At 43.0% G+C, this 27,380-nt stretch overlaps 2 protein-coding genes across 2 annotated transcripts; both read left to right on the top strand.

The window, feature by feature from the left end:
- Positions 1–9,120: 9,120 nt before the first annotated feature.
- SRD5A3 (steroid 5 alpha-reductase 3) lies at positions 9,121–15,912 on the top strand. Its single transcript, XM_040064968.1, has 5 exons — positions 9,121–9,329; positions 12,204–12,355; positions 12,769–12,963; positions 14,019–14,141; positions 14,545–15,912. Exons 1-5 carry the CDS (start codon positions 9,121–9,123, stop codon positions 14,802–14,804), a joined length of 939 nt encoding a protein of 312 aa, XP_039920902.1. The 3' UTR covers positions 14,805–15,912.
- A 1,333-nt stretch (positions 15,913–17,245) lies between these two features.
- Positions 17,246–26,913, top strand: TMEM165 (transmembrane protein 165). Its single transcript, XM_040064262.1, has 6 exons — positions 17,246–17,413; positions 19,043–19,268; positions 21,619–21,794; positions 22,384–22,566; positions 24,639–24,744; positions 26,010–26,913. Exons 1-6 carry the CDS (start codon positions 17,246–17,248, stop codon positions 26,084–26,086), a joined length of 936 nt encoding a protein of 311 aa, XP_039920196.1. The 3' UTR covers positions 26,087–26,913.
- The last annotated feature ends 467 nt before the right edge of the window (positions 26,914–27,380 follow it).

Below are 27,380 nucleotides of genomic sequence, written 5' to 3' on the forward strand. Positions count from 1 at the left end.
CAATCATATCTACCTGCTCATAACTGTTTATTTCTCTAGCCCTCAGTTCAGAGAGCAGCAGAGCAGCATGTGTCAGTGCAAATACACAGGTAAGGCACTATAAGTAATTAACTTGTGGACAACCTTTCATTTGCTTTAACACTTCCAGGGTTCATTTAGAACTTTTTTTCTCCAGCCATATGCCCTGATGCCAATGAAGTGGACACCAACATGCTTGTCTAGCTGTATCACAAGAAACCCCTCTGCCTTCCCACATATCTATCAAATCCAGATGACTGTTTCCACTGGGAGAAGATGCAGCGTATTTTCAAAAGTTCTTTAAAACCGGTCCCAGCCCCCAGCTCCTCTAGTTTGCTGCTGCCATTTTAAATTATTTGCCTCTTAATTCTGTGCCCCCAGCTCAGAAGCTAATCCTGTGCCGTCATGTCTACGACAGACCTGGTAGGTAAAGAAATCTCAGCTCTCCTACCTAAAAATCACCAGATATTTGTCACTGATTGGCTGCATCTGAACATGCTTGCAGCATGCAGTGCTCTTCAGGCACTGTTTCTCTCTCAGCTGAAGCCAGTATTTATCATAATTGTACTGGCATTTGTAATGTTAAGTCTCTAATAAATATTTATTGAGAAAATTACTAATATAGCATTTTCTTGATGAATATTTACCAGAGATTTTCAGTCAGTAAGCACACCAAGGAAAAAAAAATCCTTTAAAAATCTGCTACTGCAAAAAAATAATTAGAAAAGCAAGACAAGATAAAAATCAATCAAACAGCTGACAAAAAGCACACTTAAGCACATACCAGCAATGAAAGACGTACACAGCAAAGGGTTTGAGAGAATAAAAGGAGATGCATGAGCTGAAGTGGAACTGATTCCCTTCTCACTCCAGATTTCATTCAGAACTAGACTGGGATTTATAACAAAAGCTACAGATTGATTGATTGATTTCCTTTGAATAAAATCTCATTCTCTTGCATCTTCTCTTGAAAATACTGCAAAGCCAGAACAAGTTTGTCTCATTTACCACATCAGACTCAAAGGCTGAGCTCAGATGTATTTAGGAACAATCCTGCTAAGGCAACTTAGCAGTTTGAAGTACAAACCATACACTGTTAGCACAGACCTTTCATCTTTTTTGCCCTTTGTAGCAATGTGGCATTAATAAGAAAGTGAAGATGTTAAATTGTCTTTGCGATATTACACTAAATTAGTTAATCAGTTAAATCAGGAAAAGTTAATTTGCCCAGATTATATTTATACAATAAGGATAAATGAAAAAAAAAAATTGAATATTCATCAACAGCTTTCATTTCCCTTGTGACATGTTTACCTTTAGCAACACAAATTATTTTCTACAGCTGTTTTTACAGCTGTTAACTGTACTTAGTAGTTGAAAACCTGAATTTCTTTCTAGTCACAGGTCACAGACAGTAAGGGTTCTTTGAGTGCCTGCATCTTTCCCAAGGCAGGATCACCAGTAAGTATGAGCAGATACATGAATTTAGCCTATGACTTCATGTTATGGTAGAACACTGATAACATAGGGAAAAAGAATACATCTGCATTCTGGAACAGAGCAGTAGCCTGGCATTTTCAAACCTAATGTTTGCCTTTTTACAGCTGGTGGTATCCCTGGGACACAGGCACTTTCTTTAGCTCCTATACAAAAGGAGATAGTGCCACTCCAGATAATGCCCAGTTGAGAAGGTGCTTCTGCTACTCAGCAATATCATTCTCATAGTCCATGACAAATGTGGGTCCTGCTCCTATCTATGATTTCATGTATAGACTGGAACATCTGTCACCACGGAGAGCAGGCCCTTTGTCCTGGAATTCCTTCTGTTTCTGAGATTATTCTTATTAAATAGGTACCAGCATTAAAATACTTTATATTCACAGTCCCAGAGGGTGTAGGAAAAGCGCACTTATGTCATCCATTTCCATGGAGTGTATAAAACAGCATAGAAATGGTCTGTGTTTCCTTGAGGAAATTTTGATTCTTCCAAATTGTGAGCTACATATGTTGTTATTACCTTTCTCATTGCCTGCCAAGTTTATTTAGAGCTTTCCCTTCTTCAGCTGATATCCCTGAGAAAGCTAACTGCCCCCCATTACTTTTATCAGCCTTGGTCTTTCTCCTTTGGCAGGCAGTTACTGAACTCTCAAATCTCGTACTTGAGTCTGAAAGTTTCGAAAGGAATCTCAGGGAGAAACTTTTACTTTTGAACCCATGCCTGAATGCAATCTGCCTATTCCAGGAAAATCACGGTCATTTTGCAAGCAAATATGTTCTGGCAGATTTCTAAAAAGAATTTTATATACATACATACATACATGAGGGTGCCCACTCAGGGACGTCAGTTGTCGGGTTTGTTCCCCGGCATTCAGGTGGTTTTAGAGTCCTTTGCCCTCTGCACAGCTCTGTGCCAAACCGAAGGAAGAGACAGAGCCTTCAGGTTTAGATTTTTCAAGGTTGCATACTTCGTTTATTGTTTCTTATCTTACAGTTTTCTCAGTGTCCAACAAGATGTTTGCCACGGCTTGGACTTCTGACGACTCCCCGACTCCCCCCGAACTGGGCTGTCGTTATCTTTCATACTCATTGCTACGTATTCTTTATTTACTATTTCTTACCAATGTCTATCACTAATACGAAAAAGGTCATCTCTACTCCGACCCAATCCTCACAAAGTACTTTGTGCCCACATCACTGGAGTGAGGGAAGAAGGATGAAGAAGCAGGAGACAACGCCCCAAATTCTCCATCTTGCCCCTATTCACTTCAATGCTAGAAATATAAATTTACTGTTTTTTCACCCTGTGATATACTAAACTACAATCTCTCACACTCTTGTGGCCTGCAATGCTTCCTGCAGTGCAGGAAGTCTTTCCCATGGACTGAGATCAAAGCCAGTGTCTCTCTGAGCTCTGGGCCGGGGTCCCAGACCCCCCTGCCCAGGTCCCTCACCCTCCAGGGCAACCAAAGGAATGCCCTGGACTCCAACACATACATACATACATACATACACACACACACACACACATATATATATATATATATATATATATATAAAAATACAGAAACAGGTATGTCCTTTGAGGATTTTTATTTGCTACTCTTAGGGCCTGAATTCTGCCTCTGCCAAGTCCTGTGGTTGTAGCACAGACCAGTGCCCTTTGACAAAGAAACTATTAATGACCCATTCCTGAGAATTTTAAGTTATCTTCCCTGCTCTCATTTTGACCATAAATTACTTATAATCTTAAGTAAATGTGTATTTACTTTTCATTAAGCTATATTGAAAATCAAAATAATCCAAGTGATAATTATGAGCTTTAGGTAATTTTCTCCCTTAAAAAATTTCCTTTGGTAATGATAGTTTCTCAAAAATCAAATGCCAGTTCATATAGCGAACAACAACTTGCCCAGACATCACAGGACATTACCAATCTGAGATCAATGCCATGTCATACAATCTGAATAAAGCTGCTTTTATTCCCAGGGTGAAAATCCAAACTGTCTCAGATTTCAAGCTGACTACGCTGGCAAGATACTGGCTTGCTGTGTTTGGTGAAAAATCAGCAAATAATACAGCTGAATGGTGAATAAATTATGTATCTTAGTATCATGGCTCTAAGACATGTAGAAGTCACACCTTGAAGTCTATGGATTCCTGTGCATGAATTATGAATGAAGATCTATGCAAATATAACAGTGTTTATCCCAGGAGCACAGCACCAATCCTGAACAGCATGACCTCATCTTATCAGAGACGGATTCCTGCTTTCTGTAAGCAAGTGGAAACACTCACATTTTATAGTTTGAAGGCCAAGGACATATAGTCATCCCTTAAATGGTGGGAAGTGAATTTCAGTATAAGTTTCTCACATCTCTAAACGTGGGGGGTTTTGTGCTCTGCAATTTAAGTTTTCTTGGCCATAGCACCTCAGCATATTCTGCCAGTGATCAAAACTAGTAGAGCATAGGCTAGCATTTTAAAATTCAAAATGGAGCAATCTGATGGGTTTCTTGGTTAACTGCCCACAAATTACAGAAACGTTTGATTTTACCCCATTGTGTTAATTAGCTGAATCAAAGAATGCTTTGACAGCTAAGGTTTCTAGATCCACTAGTACCAACTAAACACAGATCATTACATCCTACAAACAAGTGTCTAGATTTCAAAATCCTTACTCATACTGGCTTTAAGCATTTTGATATAAGTCCAAAAGACTGTGGCCTCTAATTCTACTTTCTGGGTTGTCTTTCTGCTAAATTCACATTGAATCCTGTCTCAGAGATTACCAAGAAACCTAACTGTAGCTATTTTGTTCACAAAGTTTTCGGGCTTCATTAGCAACTAAAAATATTTGTTGGAAAGAAAAGTCTGAACAAAGCAACCAGCAAAAACTATCTGAATAAGTGAATAATTTCACTACTCCCCCTTATAAATGAAAATAAACAAACAAAAAGAACAACAAAAAAAATCACCATATAATATAGGTGGGTAAGTCTATTAAGTCTGGAGTTGCAGTGAAATCTGCTGTGGGCTGGCCAGTAAATGATGTTGATTTTTGTCTCTCATGCAGAAAAATTCCTTTGAATAATATGATGGCTTGTGTTGAGCATCTCCAAGCAGAGCTTTCCTGTCCCACACCTTACAAGAATTTCATGAAGCTCTATCAGACATTATGGTCCACTGTAGCCCACACAAGTCCAGCTTTGTGACACAGAAATTTGAGCTCTTGTCTGACCTCTCCAGCTTTTCCTATATGGTTCAGCCAAGCCTTGATCCTCCTCAGCTTTTGCACAACATCTTTCCAGGCTCTCTCTCCATTCTCCATATACTAAAATCTAAGAAGTTTTGTTATAAGTCAAGTCTCAAAGAAGCCTATAAAGTGTCTGGGTAACTCTCCTTTAACAGGCAGGAAACACAAAGCAGTTACATTTACACATAACTCTCTTGCATGACCCAGACTTTTGTAAAAAAGTATATATTTTTTAACTTAGTGGAAACCTCTTTGCATGACACTCATCAAATCAACCCTAGTTCTGGGAGCATAAATAATTTATACCCACTTTTATTCTGGATCCTCTAAGATTCTCTTTCTCTCAAGCAGATCTTCAGCAGGCAGGACAATGAAGCTCAACAGCCGAGACATCCATGCTCAGGAAGAAAGAAATTGGACTCTGGAGATACTTGTCTACATCAGTAGTATCAGGAACCCACCCAAATAGTTTCATCTATTTACCTAATCTACAGATGGATAACGTTAGGTAAGTTGAACTCCATTCCTCAAGATGGAATAAGTGTCACGGAGCTGAGAACAAGTATTAGCCACAGAAAGCCAACAGGCAACCACAAACGTCTGCAATTGTCGAAGTTCAAAGCCTACAAATGCAAATATCAGCTGTTCCAGACAGCTAACTGCTGCTGGGAGAATGCTGGGAGGATGCTGCAGGGATGCTCGGGGCACTCCCGGGCAGCAGGAGCCGGATCCCAGCGCAGGGCGGGCGCGTTCCGGGAAACCGAAGAGCGCCGGTGCCACCTAGAGGGAATTACTCGCCTCAAAAGTGGGGAAATCGCCACCGCACACGGTGTGACACTATTTGCTACGATTGTAGAGCACTGGGAAAAAAAAAAAAAAAAAAAAAAAAAAAAAAAAAAAAAAAAAAAAAAAAAAAAAAAAACACCTAGAAAGAAGGGCTCTCTCTTACTGCTGTGCAAACAATTTTCACAATATGAGCAGCAGCAGTGTAAAACTTACATCTTCATCTCAGTTTAGCTTGAAATTATAAATGCAGACAGTATATTTAAGACAACCAAATACTGATTCCTCTTCAAACAATTTCCCAGCCACAAAGCTGTATTCCTTCCCTTCTTCCTCCAATTATCTGAACTCTGAGGAAATAGCCAACAAGCTGACCACATTGGAGGCTGGGCTCTGCTTTCCTGTAGCATCAGCCATGGCTGGAGCCAGCCGGCATTGAGGGTGCCCCGGGCATTGAGGAAGCACTGACTATGTGGTCAAGAAAGCCTCAGGGATGCAACTCCACAGCCCTCTGCAGACAACCAAATGAACTGTCTGGAGTCTAGCATCTTCCTGTGTAACTTAAATCTGCTCCGCAGGATTCAAGCACAAACATAAATCGTCGTAATTCTTTCATCATTAAATCTGCCACCTACATTCTGTAGGTTTCACCATGATTACAGCAGTGACAATAACTTGCAGGGACAATATGGAGCTTGGGGAAGTGTTGCTGTTGGGTGGACTCTGCAACCCTTTCATTGTAGGTTAAAGTAATTTCTGAATAAGTGTTGACCAAACATTGTGCACCACAGCACTTTCCCTTAAGATTGCACACATGATCACTGCCATGGGCTGGTCCATGGGCACAGCATTTATGCTGTGGCTCTTATTTGCCCCATGGGAAATCCCACATCAGCTGTGCTGAAGCTGATTGTTATGATATTAAAAGAGACCTGTTCTACCTGTTACGGCTACAGTTTTCTCAAGCACTAATTCTTCCCCTTCCCACCTTTGTGTCCCAGTAGAGTGCAGAACAAGCGCTGGGCCATGCCTACTAAATCCCTCCTTGCCTGGCTTGCTTCTAGTAACACTGCAGTCAACACACCATGGCTGCCAACACACCTTGCCATGTAGAATTAGTGCCTCATACACTCCTAACCACACACAGAAGATTCCTGGTCTTCATTCCTTAAAACTTAGTTCCTGAAAGAGTTATTTGGTATGAAATATTTGGTAGTTCACTGACCTCCATGAGAGCTATACCTCCAAGGAGCTGGGTTGGATAAATTTGGAATATTACTGAAGCGCCAAAAACTTGAGTACCTGTCACCACTAAACAGGAATATGGCAAGATGCACGGCATGTCTTTGGGTATGTGGGACTGTCCTGCTGGAGTCCTGCTGTCATACACCAGATCTATTCCCCAGCAGCACACCTGTAGGCACTCTGGCCTTCCCTGTCTCATGAGCACTGGAACAGCCACATTCCTTACCCTTCACTCTATAAACATCCTCAAAGCCAAAACTCTACAGAAAAATGTATCAGGAGTGTCGTGGAAGCCAAGGATCCACTTGGACTCTTGCAGAGTCATGCCATACACCCAGCCAGGAGTCTCTGGACCATGATTTCATGAAAATGGCAACTGCACTGGCCACCAAAATTGCTGAGCAAACCTATTTCAAGTTTTAGAAGGTTGCTGCTCAGACAAAGGAAGGACTTGCTTTATAGGCCAGAACCATTTCTGCCCCTTGTTCTATCTGTCTTGTGGGAGCCGTAAAAGGAGCAGAGTGCAGAGACAAGGCTGTAACGTGTCTCCTTTTTGTTTCAGAAAGGAGATGAGGCTGAAAAGGGGTACATACATGTGCTGTGTTTCAGAGAGACACACTGCAAGAGGGACAATGCCCAGCTGAGGGGAATGTGCAGCACAAGAGGACACGGTGCCTCAAGTCACGACCTGCAGAAGCACATTGCAGCTGTGACTTGCAGGCTGTCACAGACAGCCCCTGTGGCATCACTGCTTGCAAAGCAGGCATGGCTGCTCCCTGCTTACACACAGCCTGCTCTGCTGGAGCCAGTCACCACAGCAGCACTTTGGACACGTGGCTGTGCGGAACGCAGAGATAAGCACAGCAAGGCAGCTGCTGACTGAGCTCCCCAGCTGCAGGGCTGGGAAGCAGGGATGGTGACACCCCTACCTCCTGCCCAGCAAAGCCTGGACATGCTCTCCTTCCCTCTGCTCTCACCAGCTCAGGGATTACCTACACATAGCCAGCTCCTTCCTCCCAGTCCCCAAAGATTTATACCCTGATATATTTATCTCCTGCTAATTACCAAAACCATTTGGCCATGAAATCCTTGAACCAGATTTAGGTTTCAGTTATACAGAATTGACAAGAAAATTAGACTGAGCACCAAGCACTGACACAAATGATATTGAATTAAACATATTTATTATAACCTGTCATGCAGTTAAAACCAGAGAGCTACTGACACATTTTAGCAGAAAATGTGAACTTCAATGATTTTTTTCCCAAAGCAATGTTACTGATGTATGAGTGCTTCAGCAGTGCATATTCTGCTTTGAAGGATTCACTGACAGGATTGATTAATGTAGTCAAATCTCAAAATAATCTAGACAGGGTTTACACTTCTGCTTAGTAGAGTACATTGGTAAAATATAAAATTTACACCTCAGTGTCCTTATTGTAGTGAAGGGCCCAGAACTAAACACAGCACTTGAGGTGCAGCCTCACCAGTGCCCAGCACAGGGGGACAGTCACTGCCCTGCTCCTGCTGGCCACACCATTGCTGATCCAGGGCAGGGTGCCATTGGCCTTCTTGGCCACCTGGGCACAGCTGGCTCATGTTCAGCTGCTGTCACCAGCACCCCCAGGTCCTTTTCCACTGGGCAGCTTTCCAGACATTCTTACCCCAGCCTGTAGCACTGCAGGGGGTTGTTGGGACCCCAACTGCTGAACGCAGAACTTGGCCTTGTTGAACCTCACACTGCTGGTCTTAGCCCACGGATTCAGCCTGTCCAGATCCCTCTGTAGGGCCTTCCTGCCTTCCAGCAGAGCAGCTCTATCACCCACTTCTCGTTATCCATGAATTTACTGAGGATACTCTCTCATACAGATCAACAACAATGATATTAAACAGGATTGTGCTCAATACAGAGCCGTGGGGAACACCACTGGAGACCAGCTACCAGCTGTCTGCAGCACCATCCACCACCACTCTCTGGGCCCGGTCACCCAGCCGGTTCTTAACCCGGCGAAGGGGTTAAGACACCTGTCCAAGCCGCGGGCTGCCAGCTTTTCCAGGAGAGTACGGCGGGGAGCGGCATCAAGAGCTTTCCTGAAGCCCGGGCAGACAGCATGGCCCGGCCGTGCTCTGGGCGCAGCTGCAGGCACAGCGCGCAGCGGCCGCGGCCCGCAGAGCGCGCTCGGGCCCGAGAACGGGGCGCCGCTCTCCCCGAGCACGGGAAGCGGAAGGGACCGCGCCGCTGCCGGGGCGGGGCGGAACGGGCCGGCGCAGGGACCGGGGCGGAGCGAAGCGGGGTCGGGGACGGGGCAGGGAGCGGGGCGATGCTGGCGGCGCTGGCCGCCGCCTGGTCCCTGCTGGCTGCCGCCTTCCTGGCGGCGCTGCTGCTGTTCCGGCGGGCCCCGGCGCCGCGGGTCGGTGGCGTTGGCCTGGTGATCTCCGGCCTCTTCCAGGACCTCATTCGCTACGGAAAGACGAAGCGCGGGTGCGGGCAGCTCCCGGGCTGGCTGCAGCTCCTGCAGGTGCCCAAGAGGTGAGGCGCGGGCAGCGATGGCCGAGCGTGTCTCGGTTACCGCGGCCGGAGGTGGAGGCAGTGAACAGCACACGCAGAGAGCACGGCGGAGTTTATTATAGAGTTGGGCTCAGCTTTGTTGCAAAGTGTTACCCTGGTTCTGCAGATGGGGAACCGAGGAGCGCAGAGACTGCGAGCGATCATACCGAGTCCGTGTGTTCCAAATCGGAATAAAAACCTAATTGAATCCCAGTCGCATGCGAGGTCTCCAAAACAAACCTCCTTGCAAGACTCGGGTCAGGCTCCTAGGGACGTGGAATCCTGAGTAACTGTGACTGTGCAAATATGCTGCAGGTTGACTGTCTTACTCCAATCTCAGTCGTTGCCTTCTGCCTGCAAGGTTTCTTTTTGAAATGTACCTAATAACAGCATGGAGACACAGCAATCCAGACCCTGCATGAACAGTATCTGATAAGGCAAAAGAACCACTGCGTTATCCAAATCCATCTTAACAGATGTTTGATGAAATGAAGTTAAATATATGTATATGTTTAGCTGCTTAATGAAATGAAATAATGAAATAGATGTTTAGTGAAATCATGAGACACACACACCCCCCTTACAGATTTTTATATGTTTCTGGGTTTATGTATGATGGGATTTCTTATTTTTTAATCAGCTGAGATTCATGACTAGAATTAGTCTTTGACTTGAACGTAGGCCCCTTGCAAGGCCAGCAGGAGAGGACTGGGAGGCTATTTAGCCTGAAGATCTGATCGCCCTTCTTGTAACAATAGCTGACACATTTTGTATACAAGGCTTTTAAACCAAATGTTTAAAAAAAAAAAAAAAAAAAAAGTTTTGTGACACAACGTCTTATTTATGGAAAGGTTGTAATGTAGTATCTTAGTTATCAGGCTTCTTGATACAGAAAATACCTAGGGATGTGTTTAAAATGTGCAGTACCCTGAGTGAAAATAAGGATTCATAAATTAGGCTTTGTCTTGATCACTGTGTACTGCAGGTTCTTGTCTGAGTTGACCTTTCTCCAACAGAAGTTTCCCAACACCCCTTCTTAGGGAGATTGGTGTCTGAATAATGTGCTTTTTCAGGGAATTGGTCTCAAGGTCTCAACATCTACAAAGCAATTCTGTTGCTTAATCAGTGAGTCCATAATATTTCTACCTGAAAGAATAGAGAAGATCTTGAAGGTAGCCATTGAGGTGTTTTCTATTCTTTTCATCCGTGTCTTGTTTCCAGACAAGCATTGTGTTTTCACTAGCCTGGACCTGTTTTTAACTTTGCCATTCTGTCTTGTAAAATGTTGTGTTGCATTTCAGGTTGGTTTGGCAAATAGTGAAAATTCCTCTCATTGAGGAGGGATGGCACATGTACTTACTTCAGTGCTGGTTTGATCTGTAGGTCAGATATACCCCCAGTGTAACTGGGATTGCTGCAAGCTCGAAGGGTGTGTCTCTTTTAAGTTGCCAGGGCTTGTTTGTGTGCTGGTAGCAAAAATCAATGTGGATAAAGTTCCCTGGCAAGTGACAAGATATGAGTCGACTGAGTAACATGACTGTGGGGAAGGAGTTTGAAACTTGGAGGTGATGGTGAGTTTTTATCCATATACAAGTTCAGTTTGTCATATAAACAGAAAGTGAGGGAGAGGGGTTAAATTTTAGTTCTGCTGTTGCAAATGAGCAGACAGAATGTTGCAGTTTCTGCTTGGTAGGAGAAGGAAGTGAGGAGAAGTCATAATCTATAGGGGAAGCCAGCTGCTCATGGTCAAGGTGCTCTGGGGTACTCAGGGATGCTCGCTGCTGCTGTGATTCTGACTTGATCTTTTTTGTGCTCTTGAGAGATACCTGAGCTCCTCTGGGGATACCTGAGCAAGGGTGTTGTACCCCTTCACTGCCCCAAGAGAAGAGTTTGCATGTTCAACAGAAATAGGATCTTCCCTTGACTATACAGTTATATCCTAATTTTGTACCTATAGTTAACATTGTCAAGTCAAAGCCATCAGCGTCTTCCCATGGGACATATTTTATTTCTTTGCAGATGTTTCCAGAAGTCCTGATTTTTCTTCACTGCCAGAAGGACTTTTAATTTTAAAGGCAAAAGGAAATACTGGATCACCTAGTTTGAGATGGATTTTGTAAACAGAGGGATGTTGTAAACAGCTGTAGGCTGTTTAACTCAGCCCAGTTACCTACCTTGACTGTAATGTCTTGCACTTTGGTAATGCACAGTATGCTTTTACAAGTGCATGACAGGGTTGGGAGATTCTTTGTGTTCTTAAAAAAACCACACGTGTGGTCTTGCCTTGTAATCACCCATCAGTGTTGATGGTCACTTCTTTTTTTTCTATGTGATTGTTGCAGACCTTGAATTTGCAGAAGGACAAGATATTTTAAAGTAGAGCAGAGTAATTACTTCTGGGTTCCTTTGATGAACTTTAACATGTCACGTAATGGACCTACTGGAACTGAGGAAAGTGGGAGTGCTCTGAGGTGCAGCAGCTTGGAAATAAGCAGAAAACTAATCTGGATGTGCTTTGAGTGGTGTAAACTATAAAGAAAATGTTATGTACATCACAATTATTTGTAAGCCTTGAGGAATACTTTTGCAATGTGTGGATTACACTGTCTCCTCTTTAGTGCACCTATGGTTAGTAAGGTAAGCTAAAATTAGAGGTTATTCCAGGCAGCCTTTCACTGGGGTAAAATGTCTCAAGGTTATTCCTGCTTGGTACCACTGAAGTCCTGAGTTCTCTACTTGGACATTTGATGTGGGCACCAAAATGGAATGTACTCAACCATCAGACAAGCATGTCCTGCAGCTACATTTCCAAGGAATGACGAGAACATTAATGAAAGCCCTTTTTTGTTCCCACAGATGGTTTACACACTTTTATGTGGTTTCTGTGCTTTGGAATGGTTTTCTGCTGCTCTGTCTTTTCCGAGCTGAGTTCCTTGGAGAGTCACTCCCGTCATGGATTCAGGACATGCACCATGCTCTTGGCAGAGATTCTCAGAGCAAGGACATGGGCAAGTATTCCAGATATTATAATGTTGCCATATAAATATTAAAAAACTGTATTACCAACAGCGTGTTGAATTTGTATTCAAATGCTACTTCATTGGTTGCTCTTCAACTTATGCTTCAAATGGCTTTCCTGGTGCACCAAGTACCTTTGTCATTATTGAAGATAGAAATATTTCTGATATATGGATATGATGGCTTTTAGCACTCCTTTTAAACAGAAGGGGCCATTAGTACCTTTTGGAAGAAATCTTGCTCTTGTCAGCAGTGCCTCACCAGTACGAATATTTTTCCCAGTTAATTTAAAATGAGGGTAAAATTCTGCTGTGGGAAGAGGGAACAACAGTCTTTTTGAAGCGCTGTCAGGGTTAAATTGTTCCTGTCTGTTTCAAAGTTGCTGGTTTTTATCTGTAAGCAGATAGTGAGCACTTCTCAGCGCTCCTGGTTCTCTTGCTCCTTTGGCTGCACAGCTGTCGAAGACTTGCAGAATGCCTCTGGACCAGTGTGTTTTCCAGTGGTGTCATTCACATCGTGCAGTATTGCTTTGGACTTGGTTACTACATTGCTGTTGGCTCAACTGTGCTGTGTCAAGTGCCTACTAATGCCAGGAATGGTAAGTGCCCGCTTAGTTATCATCAAAGGTGCAGTTTTGCTCTCATTTGTTTCCATTGTGGCAAATGGTTTTGTAGAGGGCTGCTTGTTTGAGAAGTGTGTTGACTGATGACACATAAAATTACTTCCTGTCATAGTTCAAAGTAATGACATTACAGTATATCATACATTATACACAAGCCAGCATTATATGCAAACACAGACAGGGGCATACTTTCATGTTAACCATCACAGTTATTTGCTGAAAGGATACAGATCATATGCTTTGTGAAGGACAGTAATAGGTACCAGTTCTCAAACTTCAGTTCTCAAACTGCAGAGGAGTTTTTTTGTTGAAAGCTTTTCTGCAAGCTGAGTCTGCAAGGCTGTCTTGGCCACCCCCTTTTTCTTCTATGGAGAACTTGCCACTGCTCTGCCTTGACTCAGGCAGTGTCTTCTTTACCTTGGTACTGTAATGTTTCCATTAATACATGAGAAATTTGTATTATATGACTTGTTTCTGCCCACACATTCCATTGGGTCTCACAATTGAGCTGCTAAATCCCCTGCAGAGACGAACCATCAGCTGGCTGTAGCACTCCTCCTGTGATTAATTTTTGTGAGGCAGTCATTAGCAAGTTTGGTGAAGTTTTTAAGCCCTTTGAACCGTGTTGGCAGGGGATGGTTTGTAGGTGTGTGTATATATGTGTATCGCTGTGAGGAAGACAACTGTGTGCGTGCATGTTGACCTGGGCCATGACAACATGTTTAATTAAGATAATAACAGTTACAAACAGTGTTTAATATTGAGGTCTTAGACTACAGATTATGTATCGCTGAGCACACTGTATTTCAAGCCACTGGATTAATAACTAGGTATTTTAGTATAGAGCAGTCAAGGGAAATGAGCTAGGGCACTTAAATGATACAGGATTTAAAAGCATCTTTCAAGGAATTAGAGGCTCACTGCTAGAATTTTATAAGACAGTAACATTTGAGACCAAGTATATAGTGTTTTGGAGTGATGCTTGGGAAGTTACTTCATGGCTGTATATTAATAAAACATGTTTCATTCAGGAAAGAAGCTTTCTGTGCAGATCTGCTGGTATCACATTATAGGAGTAATGATGTACGTTTGGGCCTCTCTTCACCAACACAGATGCCTTGCAATTCTAGCTAATCTTAGAAAAAGCAGATCAGGTAAGATGTTTCATTTCTGTCAACTGTTTACTGAGGTATTTTTTTCTGATTGTTTCAATAAGCTTCTATAGCTTCTAATACCTTAAACATGAGTGTTTCCCAGTTCCCGTAGTGTGTAGATTAAATTTGGCTATTTGGATGGCTGCTTTGGGGAGAGGGTGTGGTATGTCTGTATCTACAGTTCTGTGAAACTTAAAATGCAGCTCTGTCTTCTAACATCTTAAGGATTGACATGGTTTCTGTACTCTGTGTTTGCACAGCCAGAGGTGGCATCTTATTTCATTAAGTGGAAAGCTGCCAGATCAGATGGAGGTGGATGATGATTAATAAGCATATTGTTCTGTAATTGTGAGAAGAGTGTTTAATTCATCTTCCCAATTAATTTCTTTCTGCTTCCTTGCAGGAAAGGTTGTAAGTCTGAGCCACAGTGTACCTTTTGGAGACTGGTTTGAGAGCATTTCTTGCCCTCACTATTTTGCCGAGCTCCTCATATATGTTTCTATGGCCATCACACTTGGAATTCACAATGTGACGTGGTGGTGTGTAGTGATGTATGTTCTTTTTAACCAGGCACTGGCTGCTGTTTTGTCTCATGAGTTTTATCAGAAAAACTTTAGCTCCTACCCAAAACATCGAAAAGCATTTATACCACTTCTTTTTTAGAGAATTTTTTCTACAGTATCTTCATGCAAACATGACACATTAGACATTCGTAAAACATTAATGGTTTATTCAAACCAAGGTAAAGTTGCACAGTTTCTCTGATTCTACCTCAAAAGCTCATAATTTTAATGACAATCTCATCCATGTCACCAATTTGTGAGGAAATGTAAGGTCTCTGTATATCATGCAAGCTAAAAAATGTTTACTGAAGACCTTAATTCAAAGCAGAGAGATGCTATTTGTGTCTTTCCTCTTTTATAATTATATCTTATGCATAAAACACTTGCTGTTGTGCAGCAAGTCCAAATTTATATATGTGAAAACTAATGAAAGGAGGGAATCATTTGAACTACTGTATTTCATGTCTTGACTAATATTTAAGCATATTTCTTTCCAAGTCTCTTTTCTTTGAATCACTTCAGAGGGAGGCAAATTGTGTATCTTTCTGTGCTCCTCTGGTGACAATGAAAACCAGCCACTGCTTTACAACTGTAAGCACAAAAAGCAATGGAGAAAGCTGGGTGGAGGAGTGACTCATGCTCAGCAGTGGAGATAAACAGACCCATTTGCTGCATTATCTCTTCTGCACCAGAGCGGTTTTGTTCATTGATGAAGACTGCTTTATGCCTAAACTGGGAAAATAGTGGAAGGTTCCCTGACTAAAAAGACAGTAGAAGAGAATTTGCAGAAAATTAATGTTCTTTCTTGTGGTTCTGTTGTCTTTATAGTGGGTTATTGGAGTCCCTCGTGTGTTAGAGGAGACAGCTGTGCAGGATGACCATGACCATAACTACACTGTTTTTTAAAATAGTTATAAGGAACTGCCAAGGCAGAGCACACACAGAAAGCAGTACCTGACAAGCATTGCAAAGAAAACCTTTACTGGGGAGATGATGTCATGCAGCACAGGGACCTTTTTTGCACTTAACTATTGAATATTTTGGTCCTTCTCATGATACTGGTGTGAATCTTAAGTTTGTGTGATGAAGGTATACAGTGCTGGTGTTTCAGTCTACTTACATGCATGTGTTATTTTGTATATAAAAAGTATTTTTATACACTAAAGTGTATCTTATGAATTGCCTAATTAAAAGCTTATTACACTCTTTTTCCATTTTGTATGGTTTTTCAAAACTGAACTTACATATTTGAAAAACATGAGCAATCACTTTACACAAAATCTTGTGCCTCTCTTGGCTGTCGCATCCCTCTCTCCATCAACACTCCCATAGTTTCCGTTCACCATGGGACATCAGCAGCCATGTCTTGGAACTGCATCTATCTGTATAACTTTTTAAAGTGGTTCTCGAGAGGCTCCTTGAGCCTGTATCCAAATGTCTTCTGTTCAAATGGTGTTCCTGTTCTATTTCCTAAATTGCTCCTCAGGAAGCACATTCCTGTCCTTGCTCTGGGGAGAGCATCAGGGCACGTGGTTATCCTGGGGTCCCAGGGGGAGCATCATCTGGAGTGCTGTGTCAGGTTCTGGGCTCCTCAATGCAGGAGAGACATAGAGCTTCTGGAGCAGGTCCAGCAAGGGCAACAGAAATGATTTAGGGATTGGAGCATCTCTTACACAAGGAAAGGTGGAAGAAGCTGAGCCTGTTCTGCCTCGAAGAGACTGAGAGGGGAATTCATCAATGTCTACAAGTATCTAAAGAGAGGGCTGGTGCCAAGAGGATGGATTCAGGCTCTTCTTGGCGGTGCCAACCGACGGGACAATAGGCAACGGGCAGAAACTGACGCACAGGAAGTTCCCCTGAATACGAGGAAGAACTTCTTTACTGTGCAGATGGCTGAGCACTGGAACCCATTTCCCAGAGTGGCTGTGGAGTCTCCCTCACTGGAGATATTCAGGAGCTGCCGGACACAACCCTGCGCCGTGTGCTCTGGGATGGCCCTGCTGGTGCCGGGAGGCTGGACGGGCGACCCGTTCTGCTATTCCGTGCTCGGAATTCCCTGCCGGGGTCACGCATACGCAAAGCGCTGCCGCGCACTTGGCCATCAACGAAACCGAGACGCGTCCGGGCCGTTCCTTCGCGGATTTTTTTGCCGCCCTACGCAGCCGCTCCCCGTCCCTCCCGCTGCGCCCTTTCCCTGCCCGTAAGCAACTCCGAACGGAGAAGGGACGCGCTTGGACTCGCCCGCTCCCCGGGAACGCCGCACTGCCACCTCCGCCCGTTCCCTCGCGACGTCGGGAGCCGGAGGAGGGGACGGCAACCCCGGCCGGGCTCTGGCCCCGGGCGCGGCGGGCCCGGCCGTGAGGGAGCGGCGGGCGCCGCTGGCGGGGGCCGGCGGGGCGGGGCGGGGCGGGGCGGGGCGGGGCGGGGCCTCGGCGCGCGGCAGGAAGCGGGCGCGGGCGGGGCGGCGGGGCCGCGGCGCGGGCGGTGACGCGAGCTCGGAGCCGGGGCTCGCGCCGCCCCCCAGCTCCGCGCTCGGCCGCCATGGGGTCCCCGCCGCCGCCGCTCCCGCGGGCCGCCGCGCTGCTGCTGGCGGCCGCGCTGCTGCTGGCCGCCCCGGCGCCGCTCCGCGCCGCTCCCGAGGAAGAGCCCGGCAGGAAGAAGGAGCCGCCGCCGCCGCCGGCGGCGCAGGGAGCGGAGCCGCGGGCTGAGGTGAGGCGGGGACGGGCCGCGCCGGCTGCCCGCGCCGTGCCCCCCGCGGCAGCGCTCGGCCGGCGCCGCGCTGCGCCTTCCGGAGGCCGTCGGGCTCCCAATTTCCCCGCTTTTAGCGGAAGAAAGGAGAGCTTCAGGGCCACCGCATCCTCCCCTTTTTCTGCTGAAAGAGGGACATCTATGTCCGACGTGGGAAAGGGGTCAGTGCTCTCTTTCCCCCGTAGAAGCGGCTGAAAGCAGGCTTTGTTGCTACTCCAAAGCTGCCAGGGTTTTTGTTTTGTTTTGGGTTTTTTTCTTTTTTTTTTTTTTTTTTTTTTTTCTTTTTTTTTTCGGTCAGCAGTTAATATCGATTCCTTTGCGTTGAAACTTATTAAACAGTGTTCTCGGTGAGGGAACTCTAGTTCCACTGATCACACAGAGGGATCGAAAAATTACTGACATGTGGCTTGGTGTAGCACATCGAGCGCGCCAGGTGTCATATACCCAAATCGGAAAACACAGTGCTGCAAAAGGTGAAGGAGCTCTGGGCAGTCACAGTGTGTCACAGAGCATGGGAGCTAAATATCAGCACCAGGAAACTTGGAGCACGGCTGCAAGTGGAATGCTGGGAAGCCGTCATGTCAAAACACGCTGCAGGCTGTCTCTGCTCGTGGATGTGCTGGAACAAGCTTTCTCAGCCGTTCCTGGTCACGGATGTGAACGTCGGTATAGAGATCTTGGGCCTTGCTTTTGATCATAGATTCCTTACTGTGTGTAGAAGTAAACACTTCGGTGAGTGAGTGGGAGCTGGAGAGTCTTAAAGTTTGTTTTCAACAAACATAGAGCGAGTGCAGAAGAAGCTGTTGAAAACTGGCACTGGCACTGAAAATTTGGCTTGGGCTCAAACGGAAAAAGGAGAAATGTAGCCTAGATTTTAGGAAGGAATTCTTTCCTTTGAGAAGGGTTAGGCACTGGTACTAGTTGCTCAGAGAAATTAGGGGTGCCCTATCCCTGGAAGTGTTCAAGGCCAGGTTGGATGGAGCTCTCAGCGATCTGGTCTAGTGAAAAATGTTCCTGCCCGTTGCAGGGGTCTTAAAACTATGTGATTGCTAAGGTCCCATCCAACCCAACCCATTCTATGAAATCCATAAAATTTTAGTGCGTCTGACATGCAGAGATTTTGCGAGGGAAGAAAATGATCCTGACCATTTTTGAATGGGCTTCTTTTTTTTTTTCTAAGGTATCATAGTAACCCAGTTTTATTTTGAAGCACTTACTAATATTTATATCAGAAAACTGTTCAAGGTTATGGTCATAAAATTGGTAGGTATTTTAAAGGCGGCAGTATTAGACCTGAGCTGACCACGTTTTGTTGTAATGGTGGTTCTTGTGTTCTGGTAATAGCGTGCATGGTGAAGTAATGTTTTAATAATCAGCAAGATCTGATCCTCTTGCCAAGTTCCTAACTGGCAATTTGAGGTGGGTGGCAGCCAGGAACTAGTTACCGATCATTAATGAGCATGAGAGATGTGTCTGCTTAAAATGTCACTGCACAGGATGGTATGACAGGAGAAATATATGAGGCATTCAAGCCTAACTGACGAGTGTTCAGGATTTGTTTTGTCTTTTTCTCTCCCCCCCTTCTTACAGAAAGGCTCCTCACTAGTTGCTCCAGTCCACATTGTCAGTGAAGAGTCAGCTGACAAGACTAACTTGGGCTTTATTCATGCCTTTGTGGCTGCTATATCGGTCATCATCGTGTCGGAACTGGGAGACAAGACCTTCTTCATCGCGGCCATTATGGCCATGCGCTACAACCGTCTGACTGTCCTGGCTGGTGCTATGCTTGCCCTGGGACTGATGACGTGTTTATCAGGTTAGCACTCTGGTTTTTTCCATTTTATTTCTTAAGAAATGGTGGGTATATATTTGCCAATAAACCTGAATTGCAATGCAGGTAGTACATATATGCAGTTTTCTGTCTTGAGGAGAGTGTGAAGCTTTTCCTGCGGAGCACGGAATCTCAGATCAAGTATTTAGGCTTTTTCCTCTATTGAAGTCTTTGTGTTCCCTAGGCTTCAATTGGAAATTAAGGAAGGGGAATGAGATGGAGAGCCTAAGCACTTCCTTTGATTTTTGGACTTTTTTTTTTTTTTTTACTTTTTTACTTTTTTTTCCCCGCTATTAAATTAATGTGCCTAAAGGGAATGTGGGAGTGGCTTCTGTTTTTCCTCCTGAGGCAAACAATTCTTTATATGGTGACACATTTTCCTCATCTGACTTACATTCCTGCACACATGGCTGTTTGGATTTGTGCTGGAAACTGCATAAGTGGAAGTTGGAGAGGAGGGAGCGGGAAGTAAGGTATCAGGTGGCACTTGAAGAACCTGTAGCCATGAGCACTTACGTAGCTTTGATTGTAAAATGGAGCAGCCTTCAGGTACATCAGGTGCAGCACAGAGTTTGCCTGTATGCTCATTTCTAACCATGCCTATTTCAGAAATACTGGAAATAGTGGTGATTGGTTTATTTATACACGATGGAGACAGCCAATTCACTGGCACAGGGTGCTTAGCAAGTGTTTCTGTGAATGATTTTTGGGTGTGTAACTTTTGCTGTGTACATTGCTGCAGTTATTGCAGTTTTAGTTAGAGCAGTTTCCGCTTGCATTATGTGTAATTTCTCTTGCCCATTATGGCTCTCTTTTTCTATACAAATTTTTTCTTCAAATCTTTCTTAAAGCTTTCTCATAAAAGCTTCCTTTCCTGCTTTTATCCCCCAGTTTAGAGGTTCCCAATTATTTTGTCCCTTTTCAGAAAGGAACTTGTTTTATTGTTGGGTTCTTCCTCCCCCACACCATTTCCTTCTTCTATCTCTTGCCCTTGTTTTATACAAGCTGAGTTTTGCCCACCTTGATTTCATGAAGACATGCTCATTTAAACCCATTAGTTCTAAGTAATCTTCTTGGGATATTTTATCAAACTGTGCTTGACAAAATAAGCTGTCCAACAGTTCTGATTATTTCACTGTGTCTATGCTTATATATGTAAGAAATGCTAAGAAAAGATAGCTCTTTTGTCTAGCTTTTTTGCATTGTTTTACTGCAGTATTTTCAGTCTTTTTAAAGTTTAGTGCAACTCCTGATTTATTTAACTTTGCAAATAGCACTGCTATTTGTGTATGTATGTGCTGTGTTTAAGAGTAATAAGGCTGATGAATTCTGTTCTCATTCTTACTTCTAGTAGTGGCAGTGCAGAATTATTTCTAGATCATGTAGTAACTTCTGAGGGCATTTTTCAACTAAAAAGGTGTGTACACAAAAGCACAAGTGGTAATAGGTTTCCTTTTAGCTAATTGCATGTGGAATAAAGTAGCAGAAACACTTGCGAGTGCATTGCCTAAGCTACCTTGTATATAAGGTGTTGACTTTTTATTTCTTCCCATTTATATAGGCCCTTTTCTATCAAAAAATGCTAAATGGTCTTACTTTGTGAAAATTAAGTATTTTGTCCTGGGTACATATTCATGAACTAGTTTTGGCTAAGTTTGATCACCCTCAATACCTCTAAAAGACATGCTGTGAAAGTTGCTTTTCAGTCTGTAAGTGGGATCTGTCTTTGAAATATAGAAAGATCAAAGTTGGTCACATTGTGTGTATGTGGGGAATATGGAGGACAAGGGAATAGTGATGTGCACTTGGCAAAGGAAGACAGACATGGATTCACCCAGCTGGATGATTTGTAGATATGCCTGGTTGATTTACCTTGTTGAAAATCTCATTTTAATTTTATCTGATAAATTAAAGTATTAGAAAGAGATGCTATCCAACATGTAAATGGAATTAACTGGGGTACACTATGACTAATCTGACACAATAACAGATGGTAGTTTCATGGTGTGCATGGAGAAAGGCAGGACTTGCACAGACCTTGATGGGAAAGATAATGATGTTTGGACTGGCTCTCAGGAACAGCAGCACCTCAACTTTGGCTGGAGTGTACTGTCTCTGTCTTAGTGGACTTCAGTCTCTGGCATGACCAGTAATGGTCAAGCGTGTTATCTTCCAAAAACTTAGAAAATTATACAAAACTAACAATAGATGCAATATTTATTTATCAGTGGATATTTGCATTGCAGACTTGCTAGCAAGCATTTCTTAGATGTGGGAAAAACAATCATGATCCTCATGCTTATTTTTTTAAATGACACATTTGTTTTCTTTTCAGTTTTGTTTGGCTATGCCACCACGGTTATTCCTCGTGTGTACACATACTATGTGTCAACAGCACTGTTTGCAATCTTTGGCATCCGAATGCTTCGAGAAGGCTTGAAAATGAGTCCAGATGAGGGTCAGGAAGAGCTGGAGGAAGTTCAAGCAGAAATTAAAAAAAAAGATGAGGAAGTAAGTCATAAAATTGTGTTAGTTACTGCTGGTGGAAGAGTTACAGCTTGTGAAGCTGAAGAGCAGCACTGTCATGTTTGGAGTGTTCACTTGTGTCTCTGACTGATAAACTGACACTGAAAATGTGTGGTAGATGGAAGTGGCCTCTGGAGGCTTTCAGCAGGTGATTCCAGTCCTGTGGCAAGCCTGGTCTCTTAGGAAGAGAAGGGACCTTCTTTTAGCGTGGGAGTTCTTGATGTGTTTTCAATACATGTTGGCAGAGAGGACACCAACAGTTTATTCTTGGCACTACTTTTATTTCTCTTTATGGTCACACACTTTATTTGGAAGCAAAACAAGATGAACAATAATCAGCAGTTAGAGTTGATTACAAATACTTATATGTATATATATTTCCACACACATACATGTGTGCTATTTTTTTTGTAATGGTGACTGTAAAAATATGTTGATAATGCAGCAGGCAGTGGCTAATAACATTCTAGAAACTAAAGGTCTAGCTTTATTGTTGAGTGTTTCATTAGGGTTGTTTAGATGACATTTTTAATTTGATGGTTATTTCTTGTTTTTTCTCCCTTGACCTCCACAGCTTCAGAGAACTAAACTGTTAAATGGGCCAGGAGATGTGGAATCTGGGCCAGGCACTACTATACCTCAGAAGAAGTGGCTACACTTTATTTCACCAATCTTTGTTCAAGCTTTTACTTTAACATTTTTAGCAGAATGGGGAGATCGTTCCCAATTAACAACCATCGTCTTGGCTGCCAGAGAGGTGAGTGTTGCAGAATCCCTGCTGCTCTTTTGCCTCCTTTGCCCATAGAGAGGTAAGAGACCAAATACTCTTGCAGGAGTTACCAGATTCACACCTGCTGCCTTGATGTACTTTATGTAGTTTGTGTCAAGACCTGACAGTAAATGTGCTGCTGTGTGTAGTGTTTAAACTACTGTTACACGACTGGGACTGCGCTGGCATTTCTGCTTTATGTCTTGCAGCTGAAATCAATTGGGTTTTGTTACAGTGATTTTGTTACACTGTTTGTAACAGATGTTGCAGAAGATGTTACTCTTTGTGGTCATTCTGTTTTAACTGGGTAACTTTAAAAGATACTTCCATTCCATCAAGCTTTAAACTGTTAGAAAGATACCTCCTCAGATACCTCTTACTAAAATTTGAGTTAATATGATACAGTGTATAGAAGGACAATAAAACTCTAAACTGCTGGGCACTAAGTGATGCTGAAAATTAAATTATATTCCTTGTGGTGATTAGAGTGTATATAACTGTATTACTAAAGGAAGATGAAGGCTTGTAGTCAAGCTTTTAATAAACATAAGTAGCTTGCTTGTGCTCTTTGATGCATTGAGATAATTTACATTTTTTTTCCCTAGAACTCATGCTTCTTTCAGGTACACTTTCAGATGTTCCCTAGGGATAAATCAGGGCTGTGTAATGAAGGAGAGTGTAACCTGCAGGAGCCTCTTGTCTATTACAGTGTAGGGAAGATGTTTAGAGCTAGCAGCAGGAGAGGATGATCTCATTGTTCTTGGAAAAAAAAGGAAGCACTAAAAGCCTCTGCCCAATTTGCTAGGCAAGTTGCTTAAGCCCATCTTTCACAGGGGATTGTTGTCTTCTGGTCTGCATTTCCTAAGTGTCCCCTTAGGAAGTGTCTTTAATCTGGTTTGTGAAGTGCTGAGCATTGTAGTTAAAGCCTGTGGGCTCTACCTGCAGAATATGAAATGTTCATAAGAGTGCTAACAAATAAAAAATGAATTGAAGTTATCTTGATACTGGCTTTCAAAATCAGTGAATAACTATGATGGAATTGGAGGATGAGATCCACCTTCTGCCAGTGAGGGCTGTATAAGTAATTGCTGGCTGTAGGGATATCCAGAGACTCTGGCTCCTGCTCCTGGGGGTCTGTTTATTCTGCTGGCCCAGCCCTGCTGCTTCCTGCACTTCTTGGTGCTTTCCAACCTGCCAACTGCTTGGTGCTCGCCACCTTCTCTTACTGGCTTGTGGTTTTGGTTCTTTTGAGCCAGTGAGAAATGTCTTCAAACCACAGAATTTCTTTAACAGTTTTACTGTTTGCCTCTTTGAGATTTCATGCATTCCTCAGGTGATGGCAGCAGCTTTTTTTTTTTTCCTATTGGAACTAAAAGTGTCACATTGAGATGAGCAGAGGACATACACTGTCTTTAACTGTGTAATTTTTATGGAGATGTAAGAAACCTCTTTATGTAGTAGGTGTTCACTCATTGAGGAGCTGCTTGTTACTCAGTGGTGTGAAAAGCTGTTGTTGACAGTAAATTATAAAATAATTTATTATCCTCTGGACTTCAGGTCTTTCATGCTTCCCTCTTTGGATGACAGAGTGGGGCAGAGTGTAGAGCACAAGTGGGTGAAGCAGGGCAAAGAACTCGGAATGTTGTAGCTGCTGAAAACTTTCATTTGCAGTTGAAGTACTTACTTCTCTCTTTCTTTATAGATAGCTCAGTGTTCTTCTGGCTGATGCATATTGTGTTTCTCAACAGCTGCCATCTTCCCTCTAGAGGTTGCTTATTGGTTTAACTACAGCAGAGCGATTTCTGGATCTCTAAATAACAACCTAAAGATGCTGCTTGGCTGAAACATGCTGTAAGCTCCTGTCTTAGGCTGTCTCACCAGCTGATGTTCACTATTTAATACAGTGCTGAACAGCAGAGCAGAGGAATCACGGGACAGTATCCTCCAAGCTTGGCAGTCTGTAACCAGGGAACCAAAGCACTGCTCCGAGGTTCTTGTAGGACTAGTGGGTTTTCAGCAGCACTGATTTATCCTTTTGTGCTTTTCTTTTTCCCCCTTAGGACCCCTATGGTGTGGCAGTAGGAGGAACAGTGGGACATTGCCTATGCACTGGTTTAGCAGTTATTGGAGGGAGAATGATAGCACAAAAAATTTCTGTTAGGACTGGTAAGTGAAGACTCACTCCAACCAAAAAAACGTAGAGCTGAAAATGTTTGTGGTGTAAAGAGCTGCATGCTTGGGAACAGTGTTTCTCAAAACTTTTGGGAAACCCAAAAAAACCGGTGGTTTGTTTTGGATTATTTGGGGATTTTTTTTGAGTCTGTTTTACATCCCACCTCGTTTTGCTTCACTATTAGCTGCTCCTTTTAGGAGACAGAGGAAGGAAATACACTATTTTAAATGGTCAGTATTTATTGTTTGACAGTGGGTAGTAGAAATTCTGTTGCAATCCTGAGTCTAGACTATCAGGTGAGAAAGTAAACTGCATCTTAATAACTTACACCAACCATTTAAAAGCCATAAAAGCTACTCTGTGTGGCATAAATGTTTTTTTTAAATCAGATCTGATAACTGCAACAGGCAGGACCAGTAAGGTTACATTGGGTTGTTTGTTTTTCTTTAACTTAGATTGCAGCTTGCTTCTGCTGTCAGTCTAATGATGTGGTGAGATTTCCTGCTCCCAAGAATAATCCTGTGAAGCTGTTTCTTATATATGTTCATTCATAATATCTGTTCTGTAGTTGCAGAGGTGGTAAAAAACCAACTTCACTGCTAAAAGTGAAACATGCACTCTGTTGTGTTTGTTTGCCAAGGAAATTGGTGACAAAATGCTAAGTAACAACGGTTCCATATGCTCCAAGCACAGTGTGGATCTTGAGCCACAGGAAGAGCCTTAGATTAAACCAAAGATCCTTCTAGCATGTTCGTTTGTTTAAAGAGTCGGGGAACATATACAGTGGTGCTTTCCCAGAATTCTGTCCCAGCCTCTAGCAGATTGTGGCCATTGCAAGCAGTTAATGTTTTTGATACTTTTTCTTTCAATGCAGTTGCCTAAAATGTGCAAAAAATGCTAATTATATGTCAGTACCAATTGATGGCTTGCTCTGGCATGAGAATATTCTATCCTGTTTTGTGCCATACAGCCAAATACTCAGCAGGTGTTAACCTAGTTTTATACTGTCTCAAGTAATGAGTAAAACAAAGCTTCCTTCTGTGGGCCAGAATATATTCTTGGAGATGCAGTTAGACAGTGGGTTGGCATATGGGCATCCCAATACTGAGATAGAAACAACATCCACTGCTTGTAGCATGAATTTTTAAGTAACGTTATGTGGGAATCAGACATTTAAAAAATAAAGTCTGTAATGTGTCATGGAAGATAATTACTTTTTAATATCTAATTTCTTGTTTTTTTTTTGTTTTCTTTTCAGTGACAATCATAGGAGGCATTGTCTTCTTAGCATTTGCATTTTCTGCACTATTTATAAGTCCAGACTCTGGTTTTTAAAATTTTTCATTGCTGTAAAAGAACAAGGATTGGAAGCATCAAGCAGATGTCCTTGTGCATTTTTGTATATAATGTACAGAATTCTAGTTAAACAAGTGCTGAAGATGAGACACTGAACTTTTTATAGCGGATGATTCATGGGACCGATGCATTTATGGACAGCTTCTGCAGTGGAGATCTGCTTATTGTCTGGTTTGTTTGTGCTGTGGTGCCTGCTCCTATGGTGGGATTTGAGTGGTTTTCTCACTTGCTGGACCTGGCTCAGCTGAGTTCAAGGATCTACCCTCCAAAGTATTGAGAATTCCTTGTTTCTTCCTCCGCTACACACAACCACCTTTCCTGTTTCCAAGAGCTGATTCTTCAGGCCTCTTGGAGCAGACTGTGTTAAGGAGAAAACTGCTGGCTCCCACCTCCAAAGATGGTGGTTCCACGGTGCACCAGAGGCTGGATAATCTAAGCAACAAGAAACCTGGGAGCAGTTCCTATGCCATCCAGTGGCTGAGCCAACCAACAGAGAATGTTATAAACCTAATTTAGAGGGAAAACTTCTTAATCAGGGATTTTTATCAGGAAATTGATGTGGGGTGATTAACAACCTACTGTGTTCAATATGCAATCTGGCTGGAGCTAGTACTATTTGACTTTTTTTTTTTCTTTTTATAAATATTAAGGTATACAGAAAGTAATGAAGTGGTCTCCAATTTAACCGTGTTCTATTCCCAGGACTGAGCAGTAATGGAATTCTTAGGTTTAGATGTATTCCTGATTTTTCTTTTTAGGAATAGAAATGTAATCTGGAAGAGTATTAATAAAACATAGTGTCTCCATTTGTGTTATTTTCAGTTTGGTTTTGATGGCTGCCATAATTCTTGCCACTAAGGTTTACCTAGTGATTATGTACTTCAAGTAAGGAAAGTTTACTAAATTTATTTTGGTTACTGATAAATGCCAGTGTTAGAAAGTCTTTGAAAATGTCGAACACTGAAGATACATGGGTTGCAGAAATACATGTTTATCTCTGTTCTCCAGTGGTGATTTAGATTCTGAGCCTGTATAACCCAGTAAGATCTACCTTATAGCAGTCTTGGAAGATAGAAGACATGGTTTCTAATATTATGAATTTGCCTTTTTTTGAAGCTGAAGTACTATGAAGCATTACAGATTTGACCATTCCATTTGTAGATCAGAAACAGAGCAGACCCTAATCCTTCTCTTAGGTTTCTCTTTCCAGAAAACCCCTTAATGCCACATTTCTCAAACTCTTAAGACCATAGCAGTGCAAGGCCAGGCACGC

Source organism: Hirundo rustica, chromosome 5 (assembly GCF_015227805.2).
Source record: "Hirundo rustica isolate bHirRus1 chromosome 5, bHirRus1.pri.v3, whole genome shotgun sequence".
Taxonomy (NCBI): Eukaryota; Metazoa; Chordata; class Aves; order Passeriformes; family Hirundinidae; genus Hirundo; species Hirundo rustica.